At 48.3% G+C, this 23412-nt stretch overlaps 1 protein-coding gene across 1 annotated transcript in view; it reads right to left on the bottom strand.

Moving 5' to 3' along the window:
• Positions 1-4517: 4517 nt before the first annotated feature.
• The window catches only part of LOC132807281 (zinc finger protein 420-like), an 83351-nt gene continuing 64456 nt past the window's right edge, over positions 4518-23412 (bottom strand). The window contains exon 3 of the mRNA XM_060821553.1: positions 4518-5817. Coding sequence (XP_060677536.1) covers positions 5076-5817 — 742 coding nt within the window. The 3' untranslated portion in view covers positions 4518-5075. The remainder of the gene's footprint in view (positions 5818-23412) is intronic.

Here is a 23412-nt window from a genome sequence, read left to right on the forward strand (position 1 = left end):
CTAACCTAGACAGACGCCAGCCAGACATCCTAAATTAACACAGTTCCATTTGCCAGCATTTGGCCCACATTCCTCTAAACCTTTGCTATTCATACATGCAGATGCCTTTTATATTGTGTCATTATTTCAGCCTCCACCACTTCCTCTGGCAGCAGGTTCCACACCTCCACTACCCTCTGCGTGAAAACGTTTCTGCTCACTTCCCTTTCCCCATTCACCTCAGACCTATGTTCTTCTAGTTCTGGACTCCCCTACCCTGGGGAAAATACCTTGCCCTGATTCATGCCCCTTATATACTTTTATAAGGTCACCCCTCAGCCTCTGATGCTCCAGGGAAAATATCCCTGGCCTATCATGCTCTCCCTGTACCTCAAACATTCCAACTCTGCCAACAAGCCTTATAAAAGTTTTCCCACCCCTTTCAAAGTTTCACAACATCTTTCCTATCGCAGGAAGACCAGAACTGAATGCAGTATTCCAAAAGTGGCCTAACCACATGTTCCTGTTCCTGCACAGCCGCAACAGGACCTCCCAAATCCTGTACTCAATGCTCTGACCAATAAAGGAAAGCATACCAAGGTCTCTTTGTTCTGCAACACTCCCCTTAACTGTTCAAGTCCTGCCTGGATTGCTTGACCAAAATGCAAACCTCACATTTCTCTAAATTAAACTCAACCTGCCACTCTTTGGCCGATCAGCCCATCCGATCAATTCTGATTTATATCTCTTTCCTCCCTTATTCCAGAGAAGCTGAAGATCTCCATCCCACACACTCTCCCTCCATTTTCAGTTAGCTGAACCTAATCCCTGCTGTACCACATCCTGAAAGGTCTGGTTCATGCTGATTAACAGGGCCATACTCACCAGGAGGGGGATCTAATTGAAACATACCTAATACTGAACGACCTGGACATTGGGAAGATATTTCAATTGGTAAGAGAGACTAGGACCAGAAGACCTTTTAGAATGGAGAAAAGGAAAAACTTCAGCCAGAGAGTGGTGAATCTATGGAATTCCTTGACACAGAAGGCTGTGGAGGCCAGGTCACTGGGTATATTTAAAACTGAGATAGGTAAGTTCTTGAGTATCAAGGAGATCGAGACGTATTGGGAGAAAGCAGGTGAATGGAGTTGACAAACCGATCAGCCACGATTGAATGGTATGAGCAGACCCGATGTGGTGAATGGCCAAATATCTGCTCCTGTCTTATAGTCTCTTACTGTCCTGGACAAAGTGAGAGAGTTGGGAGCAGGAGTAGGTCATTTGGTCTTTTGAGCCTGCACCAGTTTTGAACAGATCATAACTGGATATTAATTTACCTACATCTAGGTGGATAGGCTGGGATGTTTTCAATGGAACACAGGAAGTGGAGATGCGACATTATAGGAGAATTATAAAAATCATGAGGGGCATAGATGAGGTGAATGGCAGGAGTTGTTTCAAGATTAGGAGCAAATTTTAAAGTGCGAGGTGAAGAGATTTTAAAAGAGATATGAGGAGCACCTTTTTCCTTTGAGAGAGTGGTTTGTGTGTGGAATGAATGTCCAGAGGAAATGGTGGATGCAGGTACAGTAACAGCGTTTAAAAGATGTTTGGATAAGGACATGAATAGGAAAGGTTTGGAGGGAGGTAAAAACAATGACTGCAGATGCTGGAAACCAGATTCTGGATTAGTGGTGCTGGAAGAGCACAGCAGTTCAGGCAGCATCCAAGGAGCAGCAAAAGCCGGAAGGTTCGGAGGGATATGGACCAAACACAGGCAGGTGGAATGAGTTTAGTTTGTAAACATAGTCAGCACGGACTAGTTGGACTGAAGGATCTGTTTCTGTGCCGTCCGACTTGTAATTGTTCTATACTGGCCTTGAAACCATTTTCTTGTGTTCCCCCAGAATCATCCACCTCTTTGTTGTTCAAAAATCAGATGAGTTCAGCCGTGAATATATTCAATGACCCCCCCCCCCAACCTAACTGCAGGAAGGCATCCCCACTTCTGAACTCAATTCCTCTTGCTAATATAACACTTGCCTTGCTGATTGCTTGCTGCACCTGTCTGACAACAGGCAGTGACTGGTGTAGAAGGACACTGAGACCCCTTTGTACATCCACACATCATTCCTAATGAAGGGCTCGGGCCCGAAACTTCAACTCTCCTGCTCCTTGGAAGCTGCCTGACTGCTGTGCTTTTCCAGTGCTACACTTTTTGACTCTGATCTTCAACACCTGCAGTCCTCCCCTTCTCCACATCCCCATATATCACCAATTAAACAATGCACTTCCTTTCTGCTGTTTTCTTCCCCACAGCAAAGGCTATAACAACTTCACACTGTGGGACTGTGTTTGCCAATTGAGACACAGACCTGGATCAACATTTCCTGAGACTGCTCCTCCGTGGATTCACTGCCTTTACATTCAGTTGCTGCAAGTCAACAATTGAAGCCCACAATGAAATAAGAAATTGAAAAGAGAGTGCCGTACTCCCAGATGTTAATCAGAGGAAGGACGTTGCAGTCTGGAGTGAAGCTCAATCTTCATTCAGAGAGAGAGGTGCAGCAGCAGCTTCAGAAGCTCATGGGACAACTTCCGCATTTTTTATTTTATTAAACAAATTACAAAACAGTTTACAATAAACATTTACAGCTGTACAAGAGACAGCAATTTTACAAGGGAAAGGAGCAGCAAAGCTAGGCCCCAAACCCTATCGTTTGACCATTTTACAGGGAGATGAGGACAAACCTCAAATCCCAGTTCCACATATGACAAGACAGTAACAATGACATTTGTACATTAAACAATACAGTTACATACAGAATTGCAGACAATACAGACACAGCAAGCCTCCCACCTTCCAACCACTCTAAGGCAGCCCAACCCTACCGGTTCTCAGTCCAGCCTGTGCCCCTTTCAGTTACAACTTCCGCATTCAGACAATAGGGGATGTTCTCATTGGCAGGAGGACTACCCTCTGTTCGGTCCTCCAAGGCTCCTCATTGGCTTCTAAAGAAGATCGCGCCCCGTTGCAGCGGACAGCTAGGAGCATGCGCCATTCTTGCTGACACCGAGGAGCATGCGCTGTCCACTCTGTGGCAATGCTGTGATTACTGACAAATTTAAGTGTCAAATGCCAATAGGAGAAAAAGACACGGTACAGCCAATATTTAATTTCCCCTGTGACTCGACCTAACCAAACATGCTCCTCACTATTTTTGCGAGTCACCTTGCCTGCACCCCTCATGATTTTACAAATCTCAATAAGGTCACCCCTCAACCTCCTCCACTCCAGTGAATAAAGTCTCAGCCTCTCCTTATAACTCAAACCCTTCAGTCCTGGCAACATCCTGGTAAATCTTTACCGAACCTTCTGTAATAGTATTCTTCCCATAACAGGGCGACCAGAACTGCACTTGGTGTTCTAAAAGTACAACTTCAAAATGATGTCCCAACTCCAACATTCAACAGTGTGTACAATGAAGGCAAGTGGGCTAAACAACTCTTCACCACTTTGTCTACCAGTGATGCAACTTTCAAAGAACTATGTACCTGAACCACACCCCCATGTCTCTGTTCTACAACATAACCCAGGGCCCTGCCAGTAACTGCTACTAGTCCTCCCTTTTTTTTAAGCAAAATGCAATTCCTCACTTTTATCTATACCGTTCTCGTGTACACGCTGTCTCTCAGACAGAGACACATACCACCCACTCTCACCCTCTCATAGGCTTTTCTTCATCACACTCATACATTACCAAGCATGCACACAGGCAAACTCTCACACACAAAGTCACATGCGCACAGACACACACAGGTCTATGGGGTAAATTTGCATTTGCAGATACATTCAATTTTGATCAAAAAAGCACACAATCTGCAGGCAGTCAATCCATGTAATATTTTATAAATTCCTACTTTGGAAATTCAAGATTGCGATACAGACAGAGTCAAACCTCACATCCTTCACGTACTCAGCTGAGATGTCACTGATTTTTATAAAACCTTAAGTCATCTCAAGAATGTGACTCAAAAGTACTTCTGAGCTTTACATATTAATTACAAAACCCACAACCCATTCTAGAAGCTGAAAGACTAAACTACAATCTTGATTTGTTCCATATATCCTATCAGTAGTATGACACTGTGATCAGTTGCGATATGTTCCTGCTCCATCACTACCCAATGAAAGAGCAGCACTCCGAAAGCTACTGCTTCCAAATAAATCTGTTGGATGATAACCCGGTGCTGTGTAATTTTATCACTTTATCCACTCCAGCCCAACACCGGCACTTCCACATCGTTCCCAGTGAACACAGCCCACAGCTCCTGGTGCTGCCAGGAAACCTTACAATGCCAATGACATGGTGCACTCTGCACTCCGGAAAAAATTCTAACGGTACTGGCTCCTCATTCACTGCTCCATCTGATACACGACATTGGAAACTCTGCAGGAGGCTGAAAGAAATGAGCAGCTTTAAAACAAAACCTCTTGGAGCTCAAAGCTTTCAATGAGAGTCTGAGCCAGGGGGTAACTTCAGGTAACCTTTATTGTGACCCAACTTTGTTACAGCTTCAGATTCCACCACCCCCAGCAAAAAGGCAGAGAAAGCATAGTAGATTTTTAAAAAAACACCTCAAGATCAAAGTGCACACAGACCCCCGCCCCTCCCTTCCTTTAATATTGGGCAGCACGGAGTTGTCTCTTTGTAATTGGATCCTTGGTACAGCCGTAACCCAGAGGAAGTATTGCCTCACTCAGCAATTTCAACCCATACCCTGTGTCCAAGTAAGTTTCTCCCCGCTCCTTTGCCAGGGGCTTTTTTGGGGGGGCGGGAGTGGGTGCACAGCTGTGGGTCTGGAGTCACGTACAGTCCAGACCGGGTAAAGGATGCAGCTGGGACAACTGAGTGAATCAGATGGGGGTTTCTCCACCCCCACACCCCTAAAATGGTTTCACCGTTAGATTCTGAACTCCAGATTTCTGACCAAATTCCAATTCCACCATCTGTCATGGTGGGAATTGAACCCGGAAATCCCTGGAACTGGGTTGATCGTCCAGTCGATAATGGCACTCGGCCGTCACTCCTTCAATCACCCTGCGATGGCACGTGAACTCGCTGGTGGCTCCGGAGGTGGGAAGAGCGGGTGAAGCCCTTCCCGCATTCGAGGCAGCTGAAGGGCCTCTCCCCCGTGTGGATCCGCCGGTGGGTCAGCAGGTTGGAGGCCCGGGCAAAGCTTTTCCCGCACTCGGGGCAGCTGAAGGGCCTTTCCCCCGTGTGCACTCGCCGATGCTTCACCAGGGCAGAGGAATCGCTAAAGGCCTTCCTGCACTCGGGGCAGCTGAAGGGCATCTGCCCCGTGTGGACCCTTCGGTGCTTCAGCAGGTCGGAGGAATCGCTGAAGGCTTTCCCGCACTCGGGGCAACTGAAGGGCCTCTCCCCGGTGTGGACGCGCTGATGCTTCAGCAGGTCCGAGGAATAGCTGAAGGCCTTCCCGCATTCAGGGCACGTGAAGGGCTTCTCCCCAGTGTGGACCCGCTGGTGCACATGCAAGTTGCCCACCTGACTAAATCCCTTCCCACACTCGGGGCAGGAGAACGGCCTCTCTCCAGTGTGGATCCGCCGGTGGGTCAGCAGGATGGACGCCTGTGTAAAGGCCTTCCCGCACTCAGGGCAGCTGAAGGGTCTCTCCCCTGTGTGTACCCGCCGGTGCTTCAGCAGGATGGAGGAATTGCTAAAGATCTTCCCGCACTCAGTGCAGGGGAACGGCCTCTCCCCTGTGTGGACCTGCTGGTGGGCCTGCAGGGCGGAGGAATTGCTGAAGGCCTTCCTGCACTCAGGGCAGAAGAACGGCCCCTCTCCGGTGTGACTGCGCCGACGAATCTCCAGGGCAGACGGAGCACGGAAGCCTTTCCCACAGTCACCACACTTCCATGGTTTCTCCATGGGGCGGGATTCCTTGGGTTTCTCCATGGCCAAAGCTTCAGTCGCGCACAAACACGTCGTGAATTCCTCTTTCCAGGCCGTATAGCTGCTACACACTCCTCATTCAGTGCGCTGCAACAGTTGGGTCTCTCATCCAATCCCACTGATGCTGAAAACGTACTCAAATGAGAACCAAAAAGCTTTCCTCCTTCTCACAGACTCATAGTTGAAAACTGTTGCGGTCCCGATGGACTGAGTGACTGTCAGACATTGACATCAAAGTGAAGACTGTAGATGCTGGAGAGTCAGAGTCGAAAATTGCAGCGCTGGAAAAGCACAGCAGGTCAGGCAGCATCCGAGGAGCAGGAGAGTCAACGTTTTGGGCATAAGCCCTTCATCTGTTGACCTTGAAACTTCCGTCTTCAGATTTTCCAATACTCTGTAAAAAGAGATTACAAAGGTCATCACTGTCTGTCCAGGGTAGAAATTCTGAACAAGGAATTCTACTTTCTACGGAATACTCTTTTGTATTCCACAAAACTGAAAGCACCATCTCACTCCGCTCTAACTAATTCTCCTGAAGGATCTTCCAGGGGCTGAAAAGCAAAAAAGCCAAGACTGACATCTCTCTGCATTTTGGATAACTCCACCCGGAAGGTAATATCTTTCACAACACTGGGATACTGCTGAGAGTGAGCAGGTCTGATTTTGGGAAGCAAAAAAAAAGTGCCAATTCAGGGTGAAACTGCAATGCAGCTTCTTGAGGAAGAACCAGACACAAAATGGTTAACGACCCGGGAAGGGGGGAACAAAATGAGACATCGAGGCATTAACACCGACAACAGAAAAACTGAACATACAGACGTGGCAAACATCGTTGGAAAGCCAGGGTCATAGACATAAAGCACAGAAACACCCTTTGGTCCAACACGCCTGTACCAAACAGTACAAAGAGATCTGGGTGTTCTTGTACACCAGTCAATGAAGGTAAGCATGCAGGTACAGTAGGTAGTGAAGGCGGCTAATAGCATGCTGGCCTTCATAACAAGAGGGATTGAGTATAGAAGCAAAGAGGTTCTTCTGCAGCTGTACAGGGCCCTGGTGAGACCACACCTGGAGTACTGTGTGCAGTTCTGGTCTCCAAATTTGAGGAAAGACATTCTGGCTATTGAGGAAGTGCAGCATAGGTTCACGAGGTCAATTCCTGGAATGGCGGGACTACCTTACGCTGAAAGACTGGAGCGACTGAGCTTGTATACCCTAGAGTTTAGAAAACTGAGAAGGGATCTGATTGAGACATATAAGAATATTAAAGGATTGGACACGCTAGAGGCAGGAAACATGTTTCCGCTGATGGGTGAGTGCCAAACCAGAGGACATAGCTTAAAAATACAGGGTAGACCATTTAGGACAGAGATGAGGAGAAACTTCTTCAGCAGGGAGTGGTGGCTGTGTGGAATGCTCTGCCCCAGAGGGCAGTGGAGATCCAGTCTCTGGATTCATTTGAGAAAGAGTTGGATAGAGCTCTCAAGGATAGTGGAATCAAGGGTTATGGAAATAAGGCAGGAACAGGATACTGATTAAGGATGATCAGCCATGATCGTATTGAATGGTGGTGCAGGCTCAAAGGGCAGAATGGCCTACTCCTGCACCAATTGTCTATGTTACAAATCATTCAAATCCCATTAGCCATTTTCCATTTAAACCCTTCCTATTCATATACCCATTCAGATGCCTTTTTAAATGTTGTAATTGTACTTTCCTCCACCACTTGTGCCATCCTCTGGGTTAATAAATTGCCCTTTTGGTCAGTTTTACACCTGCCCCTCTCCCCCACCCTGAACCAATTACCCTCACATTCTGGACTCCCCCACCCCAGGGAAAAGACCTTGCCTATTTACCCTATCCATGCTCTTCATGATTTTATAAACCTCTATAAGGTCACACTTCAGCCTCCAACGCTCCAGGGAAAACAGCCCCAGCCTGTTGAGCCTCTTTCTATAGCACAAATCCTCCAACCCTGGCAACATCCTAGCAAATCGTTTCTGAACCCTTTCATGTTTACAACATCCTTCCAATAGGAGGGAGACACAATATTGCAGAAGTGGCTGTGGTTCTGTTGGATAATGGCGGTTTAATTCCAAAGTGTTAATTCCTCCATGAGAAGGGAATAATCAGCAATGTAGCTGTGAGAGGCCCCTTGTAGAAGAGTGAAGAACTGAGTGAGAGAACATTCCATTAAAATGAAGAGGAACACAGTTGATTCAGAGACTGGGGACTTCAATCTAAAGCAATGGCAGAAACAAGAACAGGCTACAACAAATGAGGGAACATTATTGAAAGAAATGACAAACATTTAAATAGCACCAGAAGGAACAGTTGTTCCATCCTGTCTGACAAAATAAAACACAAAACGTGGCCTAGCCACAGCTAACAAGGGACATTAAGGATCGCACTGGATCCAAAGAAGTGGCGTACAAATTGGCTAAAAATAAAGCAGCAGATCTGAAGACTGGGAGCAGTTCAGGTTTCAACAGAAGGATTGATCAAAAGGGGAAATGGGGGATGTGAAGAGGCAAAAAAAGCATTAGTGAAAACAATTACACTTAGAAACAGGCAAAGGTCTCATGTGGAATAAAGAGATGGCAGACCAATTCACCACATACATTGCTCTGATCCTCACAAAGGAGGATACAAGTAACATCCCCAAAATGTTGGGGAACACATGGTCCATTGAGAGCAGAACTGAAGGAAATGAGCAGTTGTGTATAAATGGTGTTGGGGGAAATTGATGGGATTAAAAGTTTACAAATCCCCAGCACCTGGTGATCCAAACGCCAGACTATGGCCCAAGTCATCCAATTGTCAAATCTTGAGCTGACCTTAGCAGGACTTATACACTTAATGGTAAGGTCCCAGGGAGTGTTGCTGAACAAAGTGACCTTGGAGTGCAGGTGTATAGCTCCTTGAAAGTGGAGTTGCAGGTAGATAGGATAGTGAAGGTGTTTGACATGCTTTCCTTTATTAGTTGGAGTATTAATTAATGGAGTTAGGACGTCATGTTGTGGCTGTACAGGACATTGGTTAGGCCACTTTTGGAATATTGCATGCAATTCTGGTCTCCTTCCTATCGGAAGGATGTTGTGAAACTTGAAAGGGTTCAGAAAAGGTTTACAAAAAGTTACTAGGTTTGGAGGATTTGAGCTATAGGGTGAAGTTGAATAGGCTGGGGCTGTTTTCCCTGAAGCATTGGAGACTGACCTTATAGAGAGGTTTATAAAATCATAATCACGGATAGGATAAATAGACAAAGTCTTTTCCCTGGGGTGGGGGACATCCAGAACTAAAGGGCATAGACTTAGGGTGAGAGGGGAAAGATATAAAAGAGACCCAAGGGACAACTTTTTCACTCAGAGGATGGTGCATGTGTGGAATGAGCTGCCAGAGGAAGTGGTAGAGGCTAGTACAATTGCAACATGTAAAGGCATCTGGATGGGTATATGACTAGGAAGGGTTTAGAGGGATATGGGCTAGCTGCTGGCAAGTGGATTTAGATTAGGTTGGGATATCTGGTTAGCATGGATGAGTTGGATGAAGGGTCTGTTCCCATGCTATGATGTTTGTCTTGAGTTTCCCATCTGAAACTTGCATCATCCTATAAAAGAAATGTCCAAAAGACATCACTGTGCGCACAAGATGGAAAAAAGACTGAGGGGACAGTTCAACTTTCTACAGAACACTTTTCCTATCTATTTGCTGACTGTATTAAATTCGAATCCTACATATTATCCCTCCCCCTGCATTGAAGTTCAAATCCATCCTCATGTCTTTCCTCCACTCCTGGTGTTCGCCCTTTTCTCTTGTCTACAAACTGAAACTAACACCAACACGTCAATGCCCTCCTGCTCACTGCCATCTCGGAAACACCCACATCCTGTTCCAGTGCCACAAATTATCACATTAATTCACCTCAAATTCACAGCCCATCTAAGTGTTGTTTTTTTTCTGGACCTGTCTCCCACTTCCTTTTCCTGTTTTAAGGGCACACAGCTGCAAATGTGTTGCTGGTCAAAGCACAGCAGGTTAGGCAGCATCTCAGGAATAGAATTCTCTATTCCTGAGATGCTGCCTAACCTGCTGTGCTTTGACCAGCAACACATTTGCAGCTGTGATCTCCAGCATCTGCAGACCTCATTTTTTACCTTAAGGGCACACAGACCGAGCTCAGGGCCAGGTCTCCCAGAGAGTGAGATGAGGAAATTCTAGTTGACACAAAGACTGCCCCGAGGTTGGAATTCCATCCCGGAAATGACGGCGAACAGTGCCTTCACCAAGATGGCCGCCCGCCAGCCCGGCCCAAAGACAACTTCCGCCTGACCCTCACAAAGATGGCCGTCGGTTGCCCGGGCAACCCGAGAGCTCCTTCCCCGGTGAAGTAAACACTGGGCCTGGGCGGCTTTTATTCGCGGCCTGCGGCCTCCCCCTAGGAGTTTATAAACTCCCCAGTCTCCCTCCTCCCGCGGTTCCCAATCCTACCCTGTCTCACCATCTCCTCTCCCCGGGGGCAGGAGCCAGGTATTGGCGCTCGGGCCTGGCGACCTCCCCCGGGATGTCTCTGAGGCCTGTCCGTGTTCTGAAGAAGGATCCCCGGACGCGGAATGCGCTACTGGACCCAGCGGTTTCGGACCTTGTTCCTTCGGCCGCCGTCCGGCTGCGGGAGCTACACTGCACATGCGCCAGCTCGTATAGGGGCGGGGTCCTGATGAGTGACGTCTTCGCCAGTTCAGGGGGCGTGGCTAGATGAGTCCTCCAAGAATTCGGTTACAATAGGGGGCGGGGCGATAGTTGTGCCCGCCCCCTGCCCCTGAAAGTTGGGTTTCTTTTGGGTTCGAACGTAGCTTTTTTATTCAATTTTCAGCCTGTTCAGAAGTGAGCAGAATGGGTTTTGTTGATTATAGTGTTTTATTAAAATGCCTCTTGATTAAATTTTAAAAGTATAAGTGATAAGTGCTAACTTAGCCTTGAGCGCGTCTTTTTAAGAGCAAAAAGAAATTGTTGTTGTCTGGGTCTGTAGATTTTGGATGAGCAAAAATGGCCTTTATTATAGCGATATGCCCTTCCTGTCGGAAATGGGAGATTAGGGAGAGTTTCCACGTTACTGAGGATTGTCTGCAGCAAGTGTCCTTGGTCACAAATCCTATCAGATCGACTGGATCTGTTGGAGCGATAGTTCGAGGCAATGAGGAATTTACAAGAGCTAGGGGGTGCAATAGATAGTTATAGGAAGGGAGAAAAGCTGCAGATACAGTCAGATAGATGGAGTAACACCAGGAAAGGTAGGAGAGGTAAACAGTTAGTGCAGGAATCTTCTGTGGCTATCCCCGTTTCAAACAAGTATACTGGTTTGAAAAATGTATGGGGTGATGAACTCCCAGGGGAACGTGGCATGAACAGCCAAGTTTCTGGTATTGAGACAGGCTCTAATGTAATGAGGGGCATGCTGGGGTCCAAGTGTTCGATTGTGACAGGGGACCCTCTAGTCAGATGCACAGACAGACATTTCCTCAGCCAGCGGCGAATAATCAGAATGGTGTGTTGCCTCCCTCGTGTCAGAATCAAGGATGTCTCAGAGAGGGTGCAGAATGTTCCGAAAGGGGAGAGGGACAAGCAAGTCATCATTGTACACACTGGAACCAATGACTTCGGAAGGGAAAAAGATGAGATTCTGAAGGGTCAAAGAAAATTAGGCAGGAATTGAAATAAGAAGGTCGTCGAGGGTCGTAATATCTGGTTACTCTTGGTGCTATGAGCTAGTGAGGGTAGGAATAGGAGGATAGAGAAGATGAATGTATGACTGAGGACCTTGTGCAGGGGAGAAGGGCTCACATTTTTGGATTGTTGGAATCTCTTCTGGGGTAGAAGTGACGTGTACAAGAAGGACGGATTGCACCTGAATTGGAAGGGGACTAATATACTGACAGGGAGATTTGTGAGAGCTGCTCATGAGGTTTTAAACTAGTTAGGTGGGAATAGTGAGGAAAGAGATCAATCTGAGACTGGGACAATTGGGAAAAGGTGCTGCAAATGTGTTGCTGGTCAAAGCACAGCAGGCCAGGCAGCATCTCAGGAATAGAGAATTCGACGTTTCGAGCATAAGCCCTTCATCAGGAATAAGAGAGAGAGAGCCAAGAAGGCTAAGATAAAAGGTAGGGAGGAGGGACTTGGGGGAGGGGCGATGGAGGTGGGATAGGTGGAAGGAGGTCAAGGTGAGGGTGATAGGCCGGAGTGGGGTGGGGGCGGAGAGGTCAGGAAGAGGATTGCAGGTTAGGAGGGCGGTGCTGAGTTGAGGGAACCGACTGAGACAAGGTGGGGGGAGGGGAAATGAGGAAGCTCATCCCGTGAAACACCCCATCCACCTGGACACCCCGTGAAACGCCGCCTTCGCCTCCGTGCCTACTTTCACAACCAAGACTCCCGCCCACCCTCTGACGACCCCTTCTCCCGCCTCCAACACACCCCATCCACCTGGACACCCCGTGAAAACTCCTACCCGCCCTCGACCTCTTTATAGCCAACTGCCGCCGTGACATTAACCGACTCAACCTGACCACCCCTCTCACCCACTCCAACCTCTCACCCTCAGAACGTGCAGCCCTCCACTCCCTCCGCTCCAATCCCAACCTCACCATCAAACCCGCAGACAAGGGAGGCGCGGTGGTAGTTTGGCGCACTGACCTGTATACTGCTGAAGCCAAACGCCAGCTCGCAGACGCCTCCTCTTATCGCCCCCTTGACCACGACCCCACCTCCCACCACCAAACCATCATCTCCCAGACCATCCAGGACCTCATCACCTCAGGGGATCTCCCATCCACCGCCTCCAACCTCAAAGTCCCACAACCCTGCACCGCCCGTTTCTACCTCCTGCCCAAAATCCACAAACCTGCCTGCCCCGGCCGACCCATTGTCTCAGCCTGCTCCTGCCCCACCGAACTCATCTCCCAATACCTCGACACGGTCCTGTCCCCTTTAGTCCAAGAACTCCCCACCTACGTTTGGGACACCACCCACGCCCTCCACCTCCTCCAGGATTTTCGCTTCCCCGGTCCCCAACGCCTTATTTTCACGATGGACATCCAGTCCCTGTACACCTCCATCCCCCATCACGAAGGACTCAAAGCCCTCCGCTTCTTCCTTTCCCGCCGCACCAACCAGTACCCTTCCACTGACACCCTCCTTCGACTGACTGAACTGGTCCTCACCCTGAATAACTTCTCTTTTCAATCCTCCCACTTCCTCCAAACTAAAGGAGTTGCCATGGGCACCCGCATGGGCCCCAGCTATGCCTGCCTCTTCGTAGGACATGTGGAACAGTCCATCTTCTGCAACTACACTGGCACCACCCCCCACCTTTTCCTCCGCTACATCGATGACTGTATCGGCGCTGCCTCGTGCTCCCACGAGGAGGTTGAACAGTTCATCAACTTTACTAACACCTTCCATCCCGACCTGAAATTCACCTGGACTGTCTCAGACTCCTCCCTCCCCTTCCTAGACCTCTCCATTTCTATCTCGGGCGACCGACTCAACACAGACATCTATTATAAACCGACTGACTCCCACAGCTACCTGAACTACACCTCCTCCCACCCTGACCCCTGTAAAAACGCCATCCCATATTCCCAATTCCTTCGTCTCCGCCGCATCTGCTCCCAGGAGGACCAATTCCAACACCGCACAGCCCAGATGGCCTCCTTCTTCAAGGACCGCAGATTCCCCCCAGACGTGATCGACGATGCCCTCCACCGCATCTCCTCCACTTCCCGCTCCTCCGCCCTTGAGCCCCGCTCCTCCAACCGCCACCAAGACAGAACCCCACTGGTTCTCACCTACCACCCCATCAACCTCCGCATACAACGTATCATCCGCCGCCATTTCCGCCACCTCCAAACGGACCCCACCACCAAGGATATATTTCCCTCCCTTCCCCTATCAGCGTTCCGCAAGGACCACTCCCTTCGTGACTCCCTCGTCAGATCCACACCCCCCACCAACCCAACCTCCACCCCTGGCACCTTCCCCTGCAACCGCAGGAAATGTAAAACTTGCGCCCACACCTCCACACTCACTTCCCTCCAAGGCCCCAAGGGATCCTTCCATATCCGCCACAAGTTCACCTGTACCTCCACACACATCATCTATTGCATCCGCTGCACCCGATGTGGCCTCCTCTATATTGATGAGACAGGCCGCTTACTTCCGGAACGCTTCAGAGAACACCTCCGGGCCGCCCGAACCAACCAACCCAATCACCCCGTGGCTCAACACTTTAACTCTCCCTCCCACTCCACCGAGGACATGCAGGTCCTTGGACTCCTCCACCGGCAGAACACAACTACATGACGGCTGGAGGAGGAGCGCCTCATCTTCCGCCTGGGAACCCTCCAACCACAAGGTATGAATTCAGATTTCTCCAGCTTCCTCATTTCCCCTCCCCCCACCTTGTCTCAGTCGGTTCCCTCAACTCAGCACCGCCCTCCTAACCTGCAATCCTCTTCCTGACCTCTCCGCCCCCACCCCACTCCGGCCTATCACCCTCACCTTGACCTCCTTCCACCTATCCCACCTCCATCGCCCCTCCCCCTAGTCCCTCCTCCCTACCTTTTATCTTAGCCTGCTTGGCTCTCTCTCTCTTATTCCTGATGAAGGGCTTATGCTCGAAACGTCGAATTCTCTATTCCTGAGATGCTGCCTGGCCTGCTGTGCTTTGACCAGCAACACATTTGCAGCTGTGATCTCCAGCATCTGCAGACCTCATTTTTTACTTACAATTGGGAAAAGGAGTGAGTCAAGCAGTCAGGGTAGGTAGGGACAAAGCAGAGAACAAGTTAGGATTGGTAAATTGAACTGAATTTACTTCAATGCAAGAGGCCTAACATGAAATGCAGATGAAGTCAGGGCATGGGATATGACAGCAATCACAGACACGTGGCTCAGTGATGGACAGGACTGGGAGTTTAATGTTCCACAATACAAATGCTATAGGAAGGGTAGATAAGGGGGCAAGCGAGGTGGGGAGTGGTGTTTTTGATAAGGGTTGGTATTACAGCTGTATTTAAGCAGAATATTGTTGGGAATACATCCAGGAAAGTTATTTGGGTGGAACTGAAATGAGAGGGATAATCACCTTATTGGGATGGTATTATATACCCCGCTAAGAGTCAGCGGGAAATTGAGAAACAGATTTGTAAGGAGATTTCAGTTATCAGTAAGAATAATACAGTGGTTATGGTGGGGGACTTTACATCTTTGCCCCCTCACATTAAACTAATGTCCTCTAGTTCTTGACTCCCCTGCCCCAGGAAAAGACTTTGTCTAATTTACCCTGTCCATGATTTTATAAACTTCTACACAGTTACCCCTTAGCCTCTGATGCTCCAGCGAAAATAGCTCCATCCTCTTCAGCCTCTCCTTATAGCTCAAACCCTCCCACCCTGGCAATATCCTTGTTCAAATTTTCTGAACCCTTTCAAGTTTCACAACATCCTTCCAAAAGGAAGGAGACTAGAATTGCACGCAATATTCCACAAGTGACTTAACTGAGGTGTGATACAGCTGAAACACGACCTCCCAACTCCTATACTCAACACTCTGACCAATAAAGGAAAGCATACCTTCTTCACTATCCTATCTACCTGCAACTCCACTTTTAAGGAGCTATGAACCTGCACTCCAAGGTCTCTTTGTTCAGTAACACACCCCTGGACCTTACCATTAAATGTATAAGTCCTGCTCTGATTTGCTTTTCCAAAAATGCAGCCCCTCACATTTATCTAAATTGAACTCAATCTGCCACTCCTCAGCCATTGGCCCATCTGATCAAGATCCCGTTGCAAATCTGAGGTAACCTTGCTCGCTGTCCACTATACCTCCAATTTTGGTGTCATCTGCAAACTCACTAACTATACCTCCTACGTTCACATCAAATAAATTTACGTAAATTATGAAAAGTAGTGAATCCAGCACCGATCCTTGTGGCACTCCACTGGCCACAGTCCTCAAGTCTGAAAATCTACCCTCCACCACCACCCTCTGCCTTCTACCTTCGAGCAAGTTCTCCTTGTGTTCCACGAGATCTAACCTCGAACACCTTACTGAAGTCCACATAGATCACGTCCACCACTCTATCCTCATCAATCCTCTTTGTTATTTCTTCAAAAAACTCAATCAAGGTCATGAGACATGATTTCCCATGTGCAAAGCCATGTTGACGATCCCTAATCAGTCCTTGCTTTTCCAAATGTGTAAATACTGTCCCTCAGGATTCCTTCCAACAACTTGCCCACCACCAACATCAGGTTTATTGGTCGATAGTTCCCTGGCTTGTCCTTACTGCCCTTCTTAAACAGTGGCACCATGTTCTGACACCTAACCTGTCACTATCAATGATACAAAATCTCAGCAACTTCCCTCGCTTACCACAGAGTTCTAGGGTACACATGATCAGGGCCTGGGGATTTATGCATTTCAAGACATCCAGCACCACATCCTCTGTAATATGAACATTTTTCAAGATGTCACCATCTATTTGACTACATTCTATATCTTCCATGTCCTTCTCCACAGTAAACACTGATGCAAAATACTCGTTTAGTATCTCCCCCATCTCCTGCGGATCCACAGAAAGGCCACCTTGCTGATCTTGGAGGGGTCTATTCTCTGAAGAAGCTTTCTGAAGAAGGGTTCATGCCCGAAACGTCGTTTCTCCTGCTCCTTGGATGCTGCCTGACCTGCTGCGCTTTTCCCGCAACACATTTTCAGCTGTGATCTCCAGCATCTGTAGTCCTCACTTTCTCCTCCCTATTTTCTCCCTAGTTACCCTTTTGCCCTTAATGTATTTGTAAAAACCCTTTGGATTCTCCTTCACCATATTTGCCAAAGCTATGTCTTTTTACACTCCAGGAGTACAGGAGTTGGGAGGTCATGTTTCTGCTCCTATGTCTGATGGTCTCTTCCTGTCCAGGACACAGGGTGAGAATTGGGAGCAGGAGGAGGCTATTTGGTCTTTCGAGCCTGCACCAGCATTGAACAGATCATGACTGGATATGGATCTCCCTATAGCGGTGCAGAGGCTGGGACTACTTTCACTTGAGCACAGCTGACCTTTCAGAGGTTTATAAAATCATGAGGGGTATAGGTGAGATGAACATTTAAAAGACATTTGGATAAGTACATGAATAGGAAAGATTCGGAGGGATACGGGCGAAACACTGGCAGGTGGGACTCGTTTAGTTTGCGAATATAGTCAGTGTGGACTAGTTGGGCTGAAGGGTCTGTTTCTGTGCTCAGCAAAAGTGAGAACTGCAGATGCTGGAGATCAGAGCCATGATTAGAGTGGTGCTGGAAAAGCACAGCAGATCAGGCAGCATCCGAGGAGCAAGAAAATCAACATTTCGGGCAGGAGGATGCTGCTTGACCTACTGTGCTTTTCCAGCACCACTCTAATCATGGCTCTGATCTCCAGCATCTGCAGTTCTCACTTTTGAATGGCGACCAAGAATATATCCGGGTCTATTCAGACTCTCCCTGTAGCTCAAACCCTCCTACTCTGGCAACAGCTTCGCAAATCTTTACCAATCCCTTTCAAAGTTGCACAACACATTTCCTGTAGCAGGGAGACCAGAACTGAATGCAGTATTCCAAACTTGGTCCAAATAATGACCTGTACAACTGCAACATGATCTCCCAACTCATCTACTCAATGCTTTGACCAATAAAAGAAAGCATCCCAAATGCCTTTTTCATTATCCTGTTTACCTGTGACTCCACTCTCAAAGATCTATGAACCTGCACTCCAAGGTCTCTTTGTTCTGCAACACTCCCCTTAACGGTGTCAGTCCTGCCTGGATTGCTTGACCAAAATGCAAACCTGACATTTCTCCAAATTCAACTCCATCTGTCACTCCTTGGCCCATCAGCCCATCCAGTCAATTCTAATTTATAGTGAACTCGCTTTCCTCTCTTATTCCCCAGAAGCTGAAAATCTCCATCCCACACACACTCTGCCCATTCTCACTTTGCTGACCCTAATCCCTGCTGTACCTCATCCTGAAGGGTCTGCTTCATGCTGATTAACAGGCCCACACTCAGGAGGGGGGGAGGGGGAGGGTCTAATTGAAACACAGAATCTTGAACACCCTGGAAAGAGTGGAAGTTGAGAAGATGTTTCCATTGGTTGGAGAGATTAGAATCAGTGGGCACAGCCTTAGAGTAAAGGGAAGACCTTTCAGAATGGAGGTAAGGAGAAACTTCTTCAGCCAGAGAGTGGTGACTCTATGGCATTCACTGCCACAGAAGGCTGTGAGGCCAGGTCCCGGAGAATATTTAAGACTGAGATACAGACGTTCTTGAGTATCAAGGCAATGGAGGGTTACGGAGACAAAGTGTGAGAATGTGATTGAGAAACTTATCAGTCATGATTGAATGATGGAGCAGACCTGATGGGCTGAATGGCCTAAATTTCTGCTCCGATGTATTATGTTCTCTTGTTGTCCTGGACAGTGAGAGAGAATTGGAAGCAGAAGTAGGCCATCTGGTCTTACAAATCTGCACCAACATTCAACGGATTGGTGGTGATTCTGCCGACATCTAGATGAATAGGTTGGGACTTGTTCAATGGACCACAGGAGGTTGAAAGGTGACCATACAGAGGTTTATAAAATCATGAGGGGGACAGATGAAGTGACCACCAGGTATTGTTTCCCTAGGTTGGGTGGTTCAAGATTAGGCAGCAAATTTGAAGGCGAGAGGAGAAAGATTTCAAAAAGGCTGGAGGGGCACCTTTTTTTCAACACAGAGAGTAGTTAGTGTGTGGAGTAAATGTCCAAAGGAAGTGGTGGATGCAGGTACAGTAACAATATTTAAAAGACATTTGGATAAGTACATGAATAGGAAAGGTTCAGAGTGAATTGGGCCAATCTAGGTGGGACTAGTTTAGTTGGTGAATATAGTCAGCATGGACTAGTTGGGCTGAAGGGTCTGTTTCTGTGCTGTATGACCCTGTAACTGTTCTGTACTGGTCTTAAAATAATTTTCTTGCCTTCCTCCATAAACATCCACTTCTTTGTTGTTCTAAAATCAGATGAGCTCAGCCTTGAATATATTCAATGATCCCCTAACTACAGCGAGACATTCTCACTTCTTAACTCAATTCCTTTTGCTAATATAACACTTGCTTGCTGCACCTGTCTGACAACTGGCAGTGACTGGTGTAGGAGGACGCTGAGGCCCCTTGGTATGTCCACACATCATTCCTAATAAAGGGCTCGTGCCCGAAATGTCGACTGTGCTGCTCCTTGGATGCTACCTGACCTACTGTGCTTTTCCAGAACCACACTTTGACTCTGGTCTCCACCATCTGCAGTTCTCACTTTCTCCACATCCCAATCCATCACTAATTAAACAATATACCGCCTTTCTGCTTTTATTTCCACAGAAAGGCTCCAACTTCACATTGTGGTACTGCATTTGCCATGTGTTTGCCAATGGTGGTCTTCTCTACATCGGGGAGACTGAGCATATACTTGGGGAACGGTATCGCCGAGCATCGCAGCTGGGTCCACAGAGGCCAACTGGACCTCCCAGTCACCATCCATTTTAATTCCCCTTCCCACTCCATTCCTGACATGACCATCTTTGGCCTCCAGCCTTACCACACCACACCAAACCACAACTTGGAGGAACAACACCTCATCTCCCGCCTGTGCAACCTACAACTCGAAGGACTCAACATTCTCCAATTTCAAATAACCTCACTTCCCATCCCCAACTACCTTCAAAGCCCCGACCCCTCATTTCCAATCCTCCCTGCCACCAACCAGTTTCCTTCCTCCCCTTGACCAACCAGGTCGTACCCTCAGCCTGTCTTCACCTATCCCCACTTCACCACACTGCCCCTTACACCCCCTTTATCTGCATCTCCCCCTATACCCATCCCCAGTCCTGAAGAAGGGATACAGCCGAAACGTCAACTTCTCCATCTCCTGATGCTGCCTGGCTTGCTGTGTTCTTCCAGCCTCCTGCCTGTCTATTTTGTCAATTGAGACACAGACTCAGACCAACATTTCCAGAGTCTGTCTCCTCCCGGTTTCACTCCCTTTGCTTTCAGTTGCTGCAAGTCAACAATTGAACACCACAGTGGAAAAAGAAATGGAAAAGGGGGCAAGAAAAGAGAGTGCCGTGCTCACAGATCTTGGACAGAGGAAGGAATTTACAGTCAGGGTGAAGCTCAATCTTCATTCAGAGACAGGAGCAGAAATAGCAGCCTCAGAAGCTCATGGTCCAACCTTCGCATTGAGACAATAGGAGGGCTCTGATTGGCAGTAGGACCAGGCTCCTTCCGGTCCTTCAGGGTTTCCCAAAGGTTCGTCTCCCCGTCCATCAGAGCGATGAGAGGCGGGGCCCCAAGTCGATTTCACACATGCGCACCATCAGCACTGCTCACGGCCAATAGAACGGTTTACTGATCGCATGGGATTGTGGGTGGTATATCAGCCATTAAAGAGAAGAACTCAAGCGTCCCATATGCCTTCTTAACCGTCCTTTTTCGTATGTTGGTGACGTATATGTCAGGAACTAATCTTTAATCGATATTAGATTGATACACTGAGTGAAACACTGCAGGCATTCAACTCTAAACACAATTTCCAATTCGGTGTCCGTGCAGCACTCTTTATTTGTCCTCACATCAGGACAGAATCAAAGCCCGATATCTGTTCCACCTGAACCTCGATTTTTCTTTAGTTTGCGGGTTCCAAATCTCTGTTTCAATCATTTATTAAAAGTTACTCATGGTACATGTGCATCGCTGGCTGGCCAGCATTTAGTTCCCCTTGAGAAGGTGGTGGTGACCCGCTTTCTTCAACTGCTGTGATCCATAATGGTATGGTGACCCACAATGTCCTTTGGGTGGGAATTCCAGGATATAGACCCAGGGATACTGAAGGAACAGCAATATGTTTCCCAAGTCAAGATGGTGAGTGGATTGGAGGGGTACTTGCAAGAGGTTGTGTTCCCAAGTATTTGTGGGTGGCACGGTGGCACAGTGGTTAGCACTGCTGCCTCACAGCGACTGACTGTGTGGAGTTTGCACGTTCTCCCCGTGTCTGCGTGGGTTTCCTCCGGGTGCTCCGGTTTCCTCTCACAGTCCAAAGATATGCGGGTCAGGTGAATTGGTCATGCTAAATTGCCCGTAGTGTTAGGTAAGGAGTAAATGTAGGGGTATGGGTGGGTTGCGCTTCGGCGGGTCGGTGTGGACTTGTTGGGCTGAACGGCCTGTTTCCACACTGTAAGTAATCTAATCTATCTGTTGCCCTGGTCCTTCTAAATGGAAGTGGTTGTTGGTTTGGAAGGTGTTTTCTAAGGATCTTTGGTGAATTTCCGTGGTACATCTTGTACACCGTACACATTCCTGCTTCTTAACAGTGGGCAGAGGGAGTGGATGTATGTGGGGATGGTGCCCATCAAGAAGGCGACTTTGTCCTGGATGGTATCAAGCTTTTTGAATGTTGTTGAAGCTGCACCCATCCAAGCTGGTGGGAGAGTAGTCCATTACACTGCTGACTTGTGTTTTGTAGAAGATGGACAGGGTTTGGGGAGTCAGAAGGTCAGTCACTCGCCACAGTATTCCTGACCTGTTGCCTGCTCTTGTTGCCATTGTGTCTGTGATTAGTCTAGTTGAGTTTCTGGTCAATGGTAAACCCCAATGATGTTGATAGTGGGGTGTTTAGTGACAGTAACACTGTTGAATATCACGGGGCAGTGGTCAGATTATCTCTTTTGAGGATGATCGTTGTTTGGCATTGGCATGGCATACATGTTACTTGCCACTCATCAGCCCATTGGATATTGTTAAGATCTTGTTGCATTTCAAACTGAACTGCTTCAGTTTGTGAGGAGTTGTGAACTGTGCTGAACATTGTGCAATTATTGGCAAATATCTCCCTCTCTGACCTTATGATGGAGGAAGGTCATTGATGAAGATGGTTGAGCCTAAGACACTACCCTATGAGTTCCTGCAGAGACGTCCTGGAACTGAGATGACTGACCTCCAACAACCAAAGCCATCTCTCTATATGCCAGATATACCTTAACACTTAAGATACACAATAATATCCCCCCATTCTCTCTCCTATCCCCCCATTCTCTCTCCCCTCCCCCATTCTCTCTCCCCTTTCCCCATTCTCTCTCCCCTTTCCCCACGCTCTCTCCCCTCCCCCCATTCTCTCTCCCCTTCCCCATTCTCTCTCCCCTCCCCCCATTCTCTCTCTCCCTTCCCCATTCTCTCTCCCCTTCCCCATTCTCTCTCCCTTCCCCATTCTCTCTCCCCTTCCCCCATTCTCCCTCCCCTTTCCCTTTCCCCCATTCACTCTCCCCTCCCCATTCTCTCTCCCCTCCCCAATTCTCTCTCCCGTTCCCCCATTCTCTCTCCCCTTCCCCCATTCTCTCCCCTCTTCCCCATTCTCTCTCTCCTCTCCCCCATTCTCTCTCCCCTCTCCCCATTCTCTCTCCCATTTCCCCCATTCTCTCTCCCATTTCCCCCATTCTCTCTCCCCTTTCCCCCATTCTCTCTACCCTCTCCCCCATTCTCTGTCCCCTCGCCCATTCTCTCTCCCCTCGCCCATTCTCTCTCCCCCACCCCTATTCTCTCTCCCCTCTCCCCCCACACTCATTCTCTCTCCCCTCCTCTCCATTCTCTCTACCCCACCCACGCATTCTCTCTCCCCTCCCCATTCCCTCTACCCTCCCCCATTCTCTCTCCCTTCCCCCATTCTCTCTCCCCTCCCCCTCCCCATTCTCTGTCCCTTCCCCCCATTCTCCATTCTCTCCTCCCTTCCCCTAGTCTCTCTCCCTCCCCATTCTCTCTCCACCACCCTCCTTTCTCTCTCCCCCACCCTCCATTCTCTCTCCCCACCCCCACCCCCGTCCTTTCTCTCTCCCCTGTTGTGGGGAAAAACACCAGGCTCGGAGTCAGAATTGCGGTTCAATGACAGAGTTTATTGCACAAGGAAATCCCGGGGCTCCGGGGAGAGAAAGACACCAACAGCACAGTGTCAGCTGCGAGACTTCTCTCGACCCGGAGCACACGTCAAGAAACTTTTTTCCATCTTGTGATACAATCGGTCAGGGATGAGATTATTGTCTTTGTAACATGATTTGTTTATGGTAGTCCTTGCAGAATCGTTGACAGTTGATACAATCATTGTCAGTTCAGGCACAGCCTTTGTTAATTTCCGCACAGTCGTTGTCAGTTTCAGTGAAGACATTGTCCATTTCAATGTCTGCATGGAAATCCATTGTTGTAGTAATGGGCGCTAATTGCTCTTCCTGAGAAGGAGGATTCCTGCAGCCCTGGCTATTAGCATTTGGTATTGAGTCTGTATCAAGCTGTTAGCATTTCTATAAGAGGTGTTGGCTGGACCCAGACACTTCGGCGGGCAGT

This window comes from Hemiscyllium ocellatum, assembly GCF_020745735.1.
Source record: "Hemiscyllium ocellatum isolate sHemOce1 chromosome 27 unlocalized genomic scaffold, sHemOce1.pat.X.cur. SUPER_27_unloc_12, whole genome shotgun sequence".
Classification (NCBI taxonomy): domain Eukaryota; kingdom Metazoa; phylum Chordata; class Chondrichthyes; order Orectolobiformes; family Hemiscylliidae; genus Hemiscyllium; species Hemiscyllium ocellatum.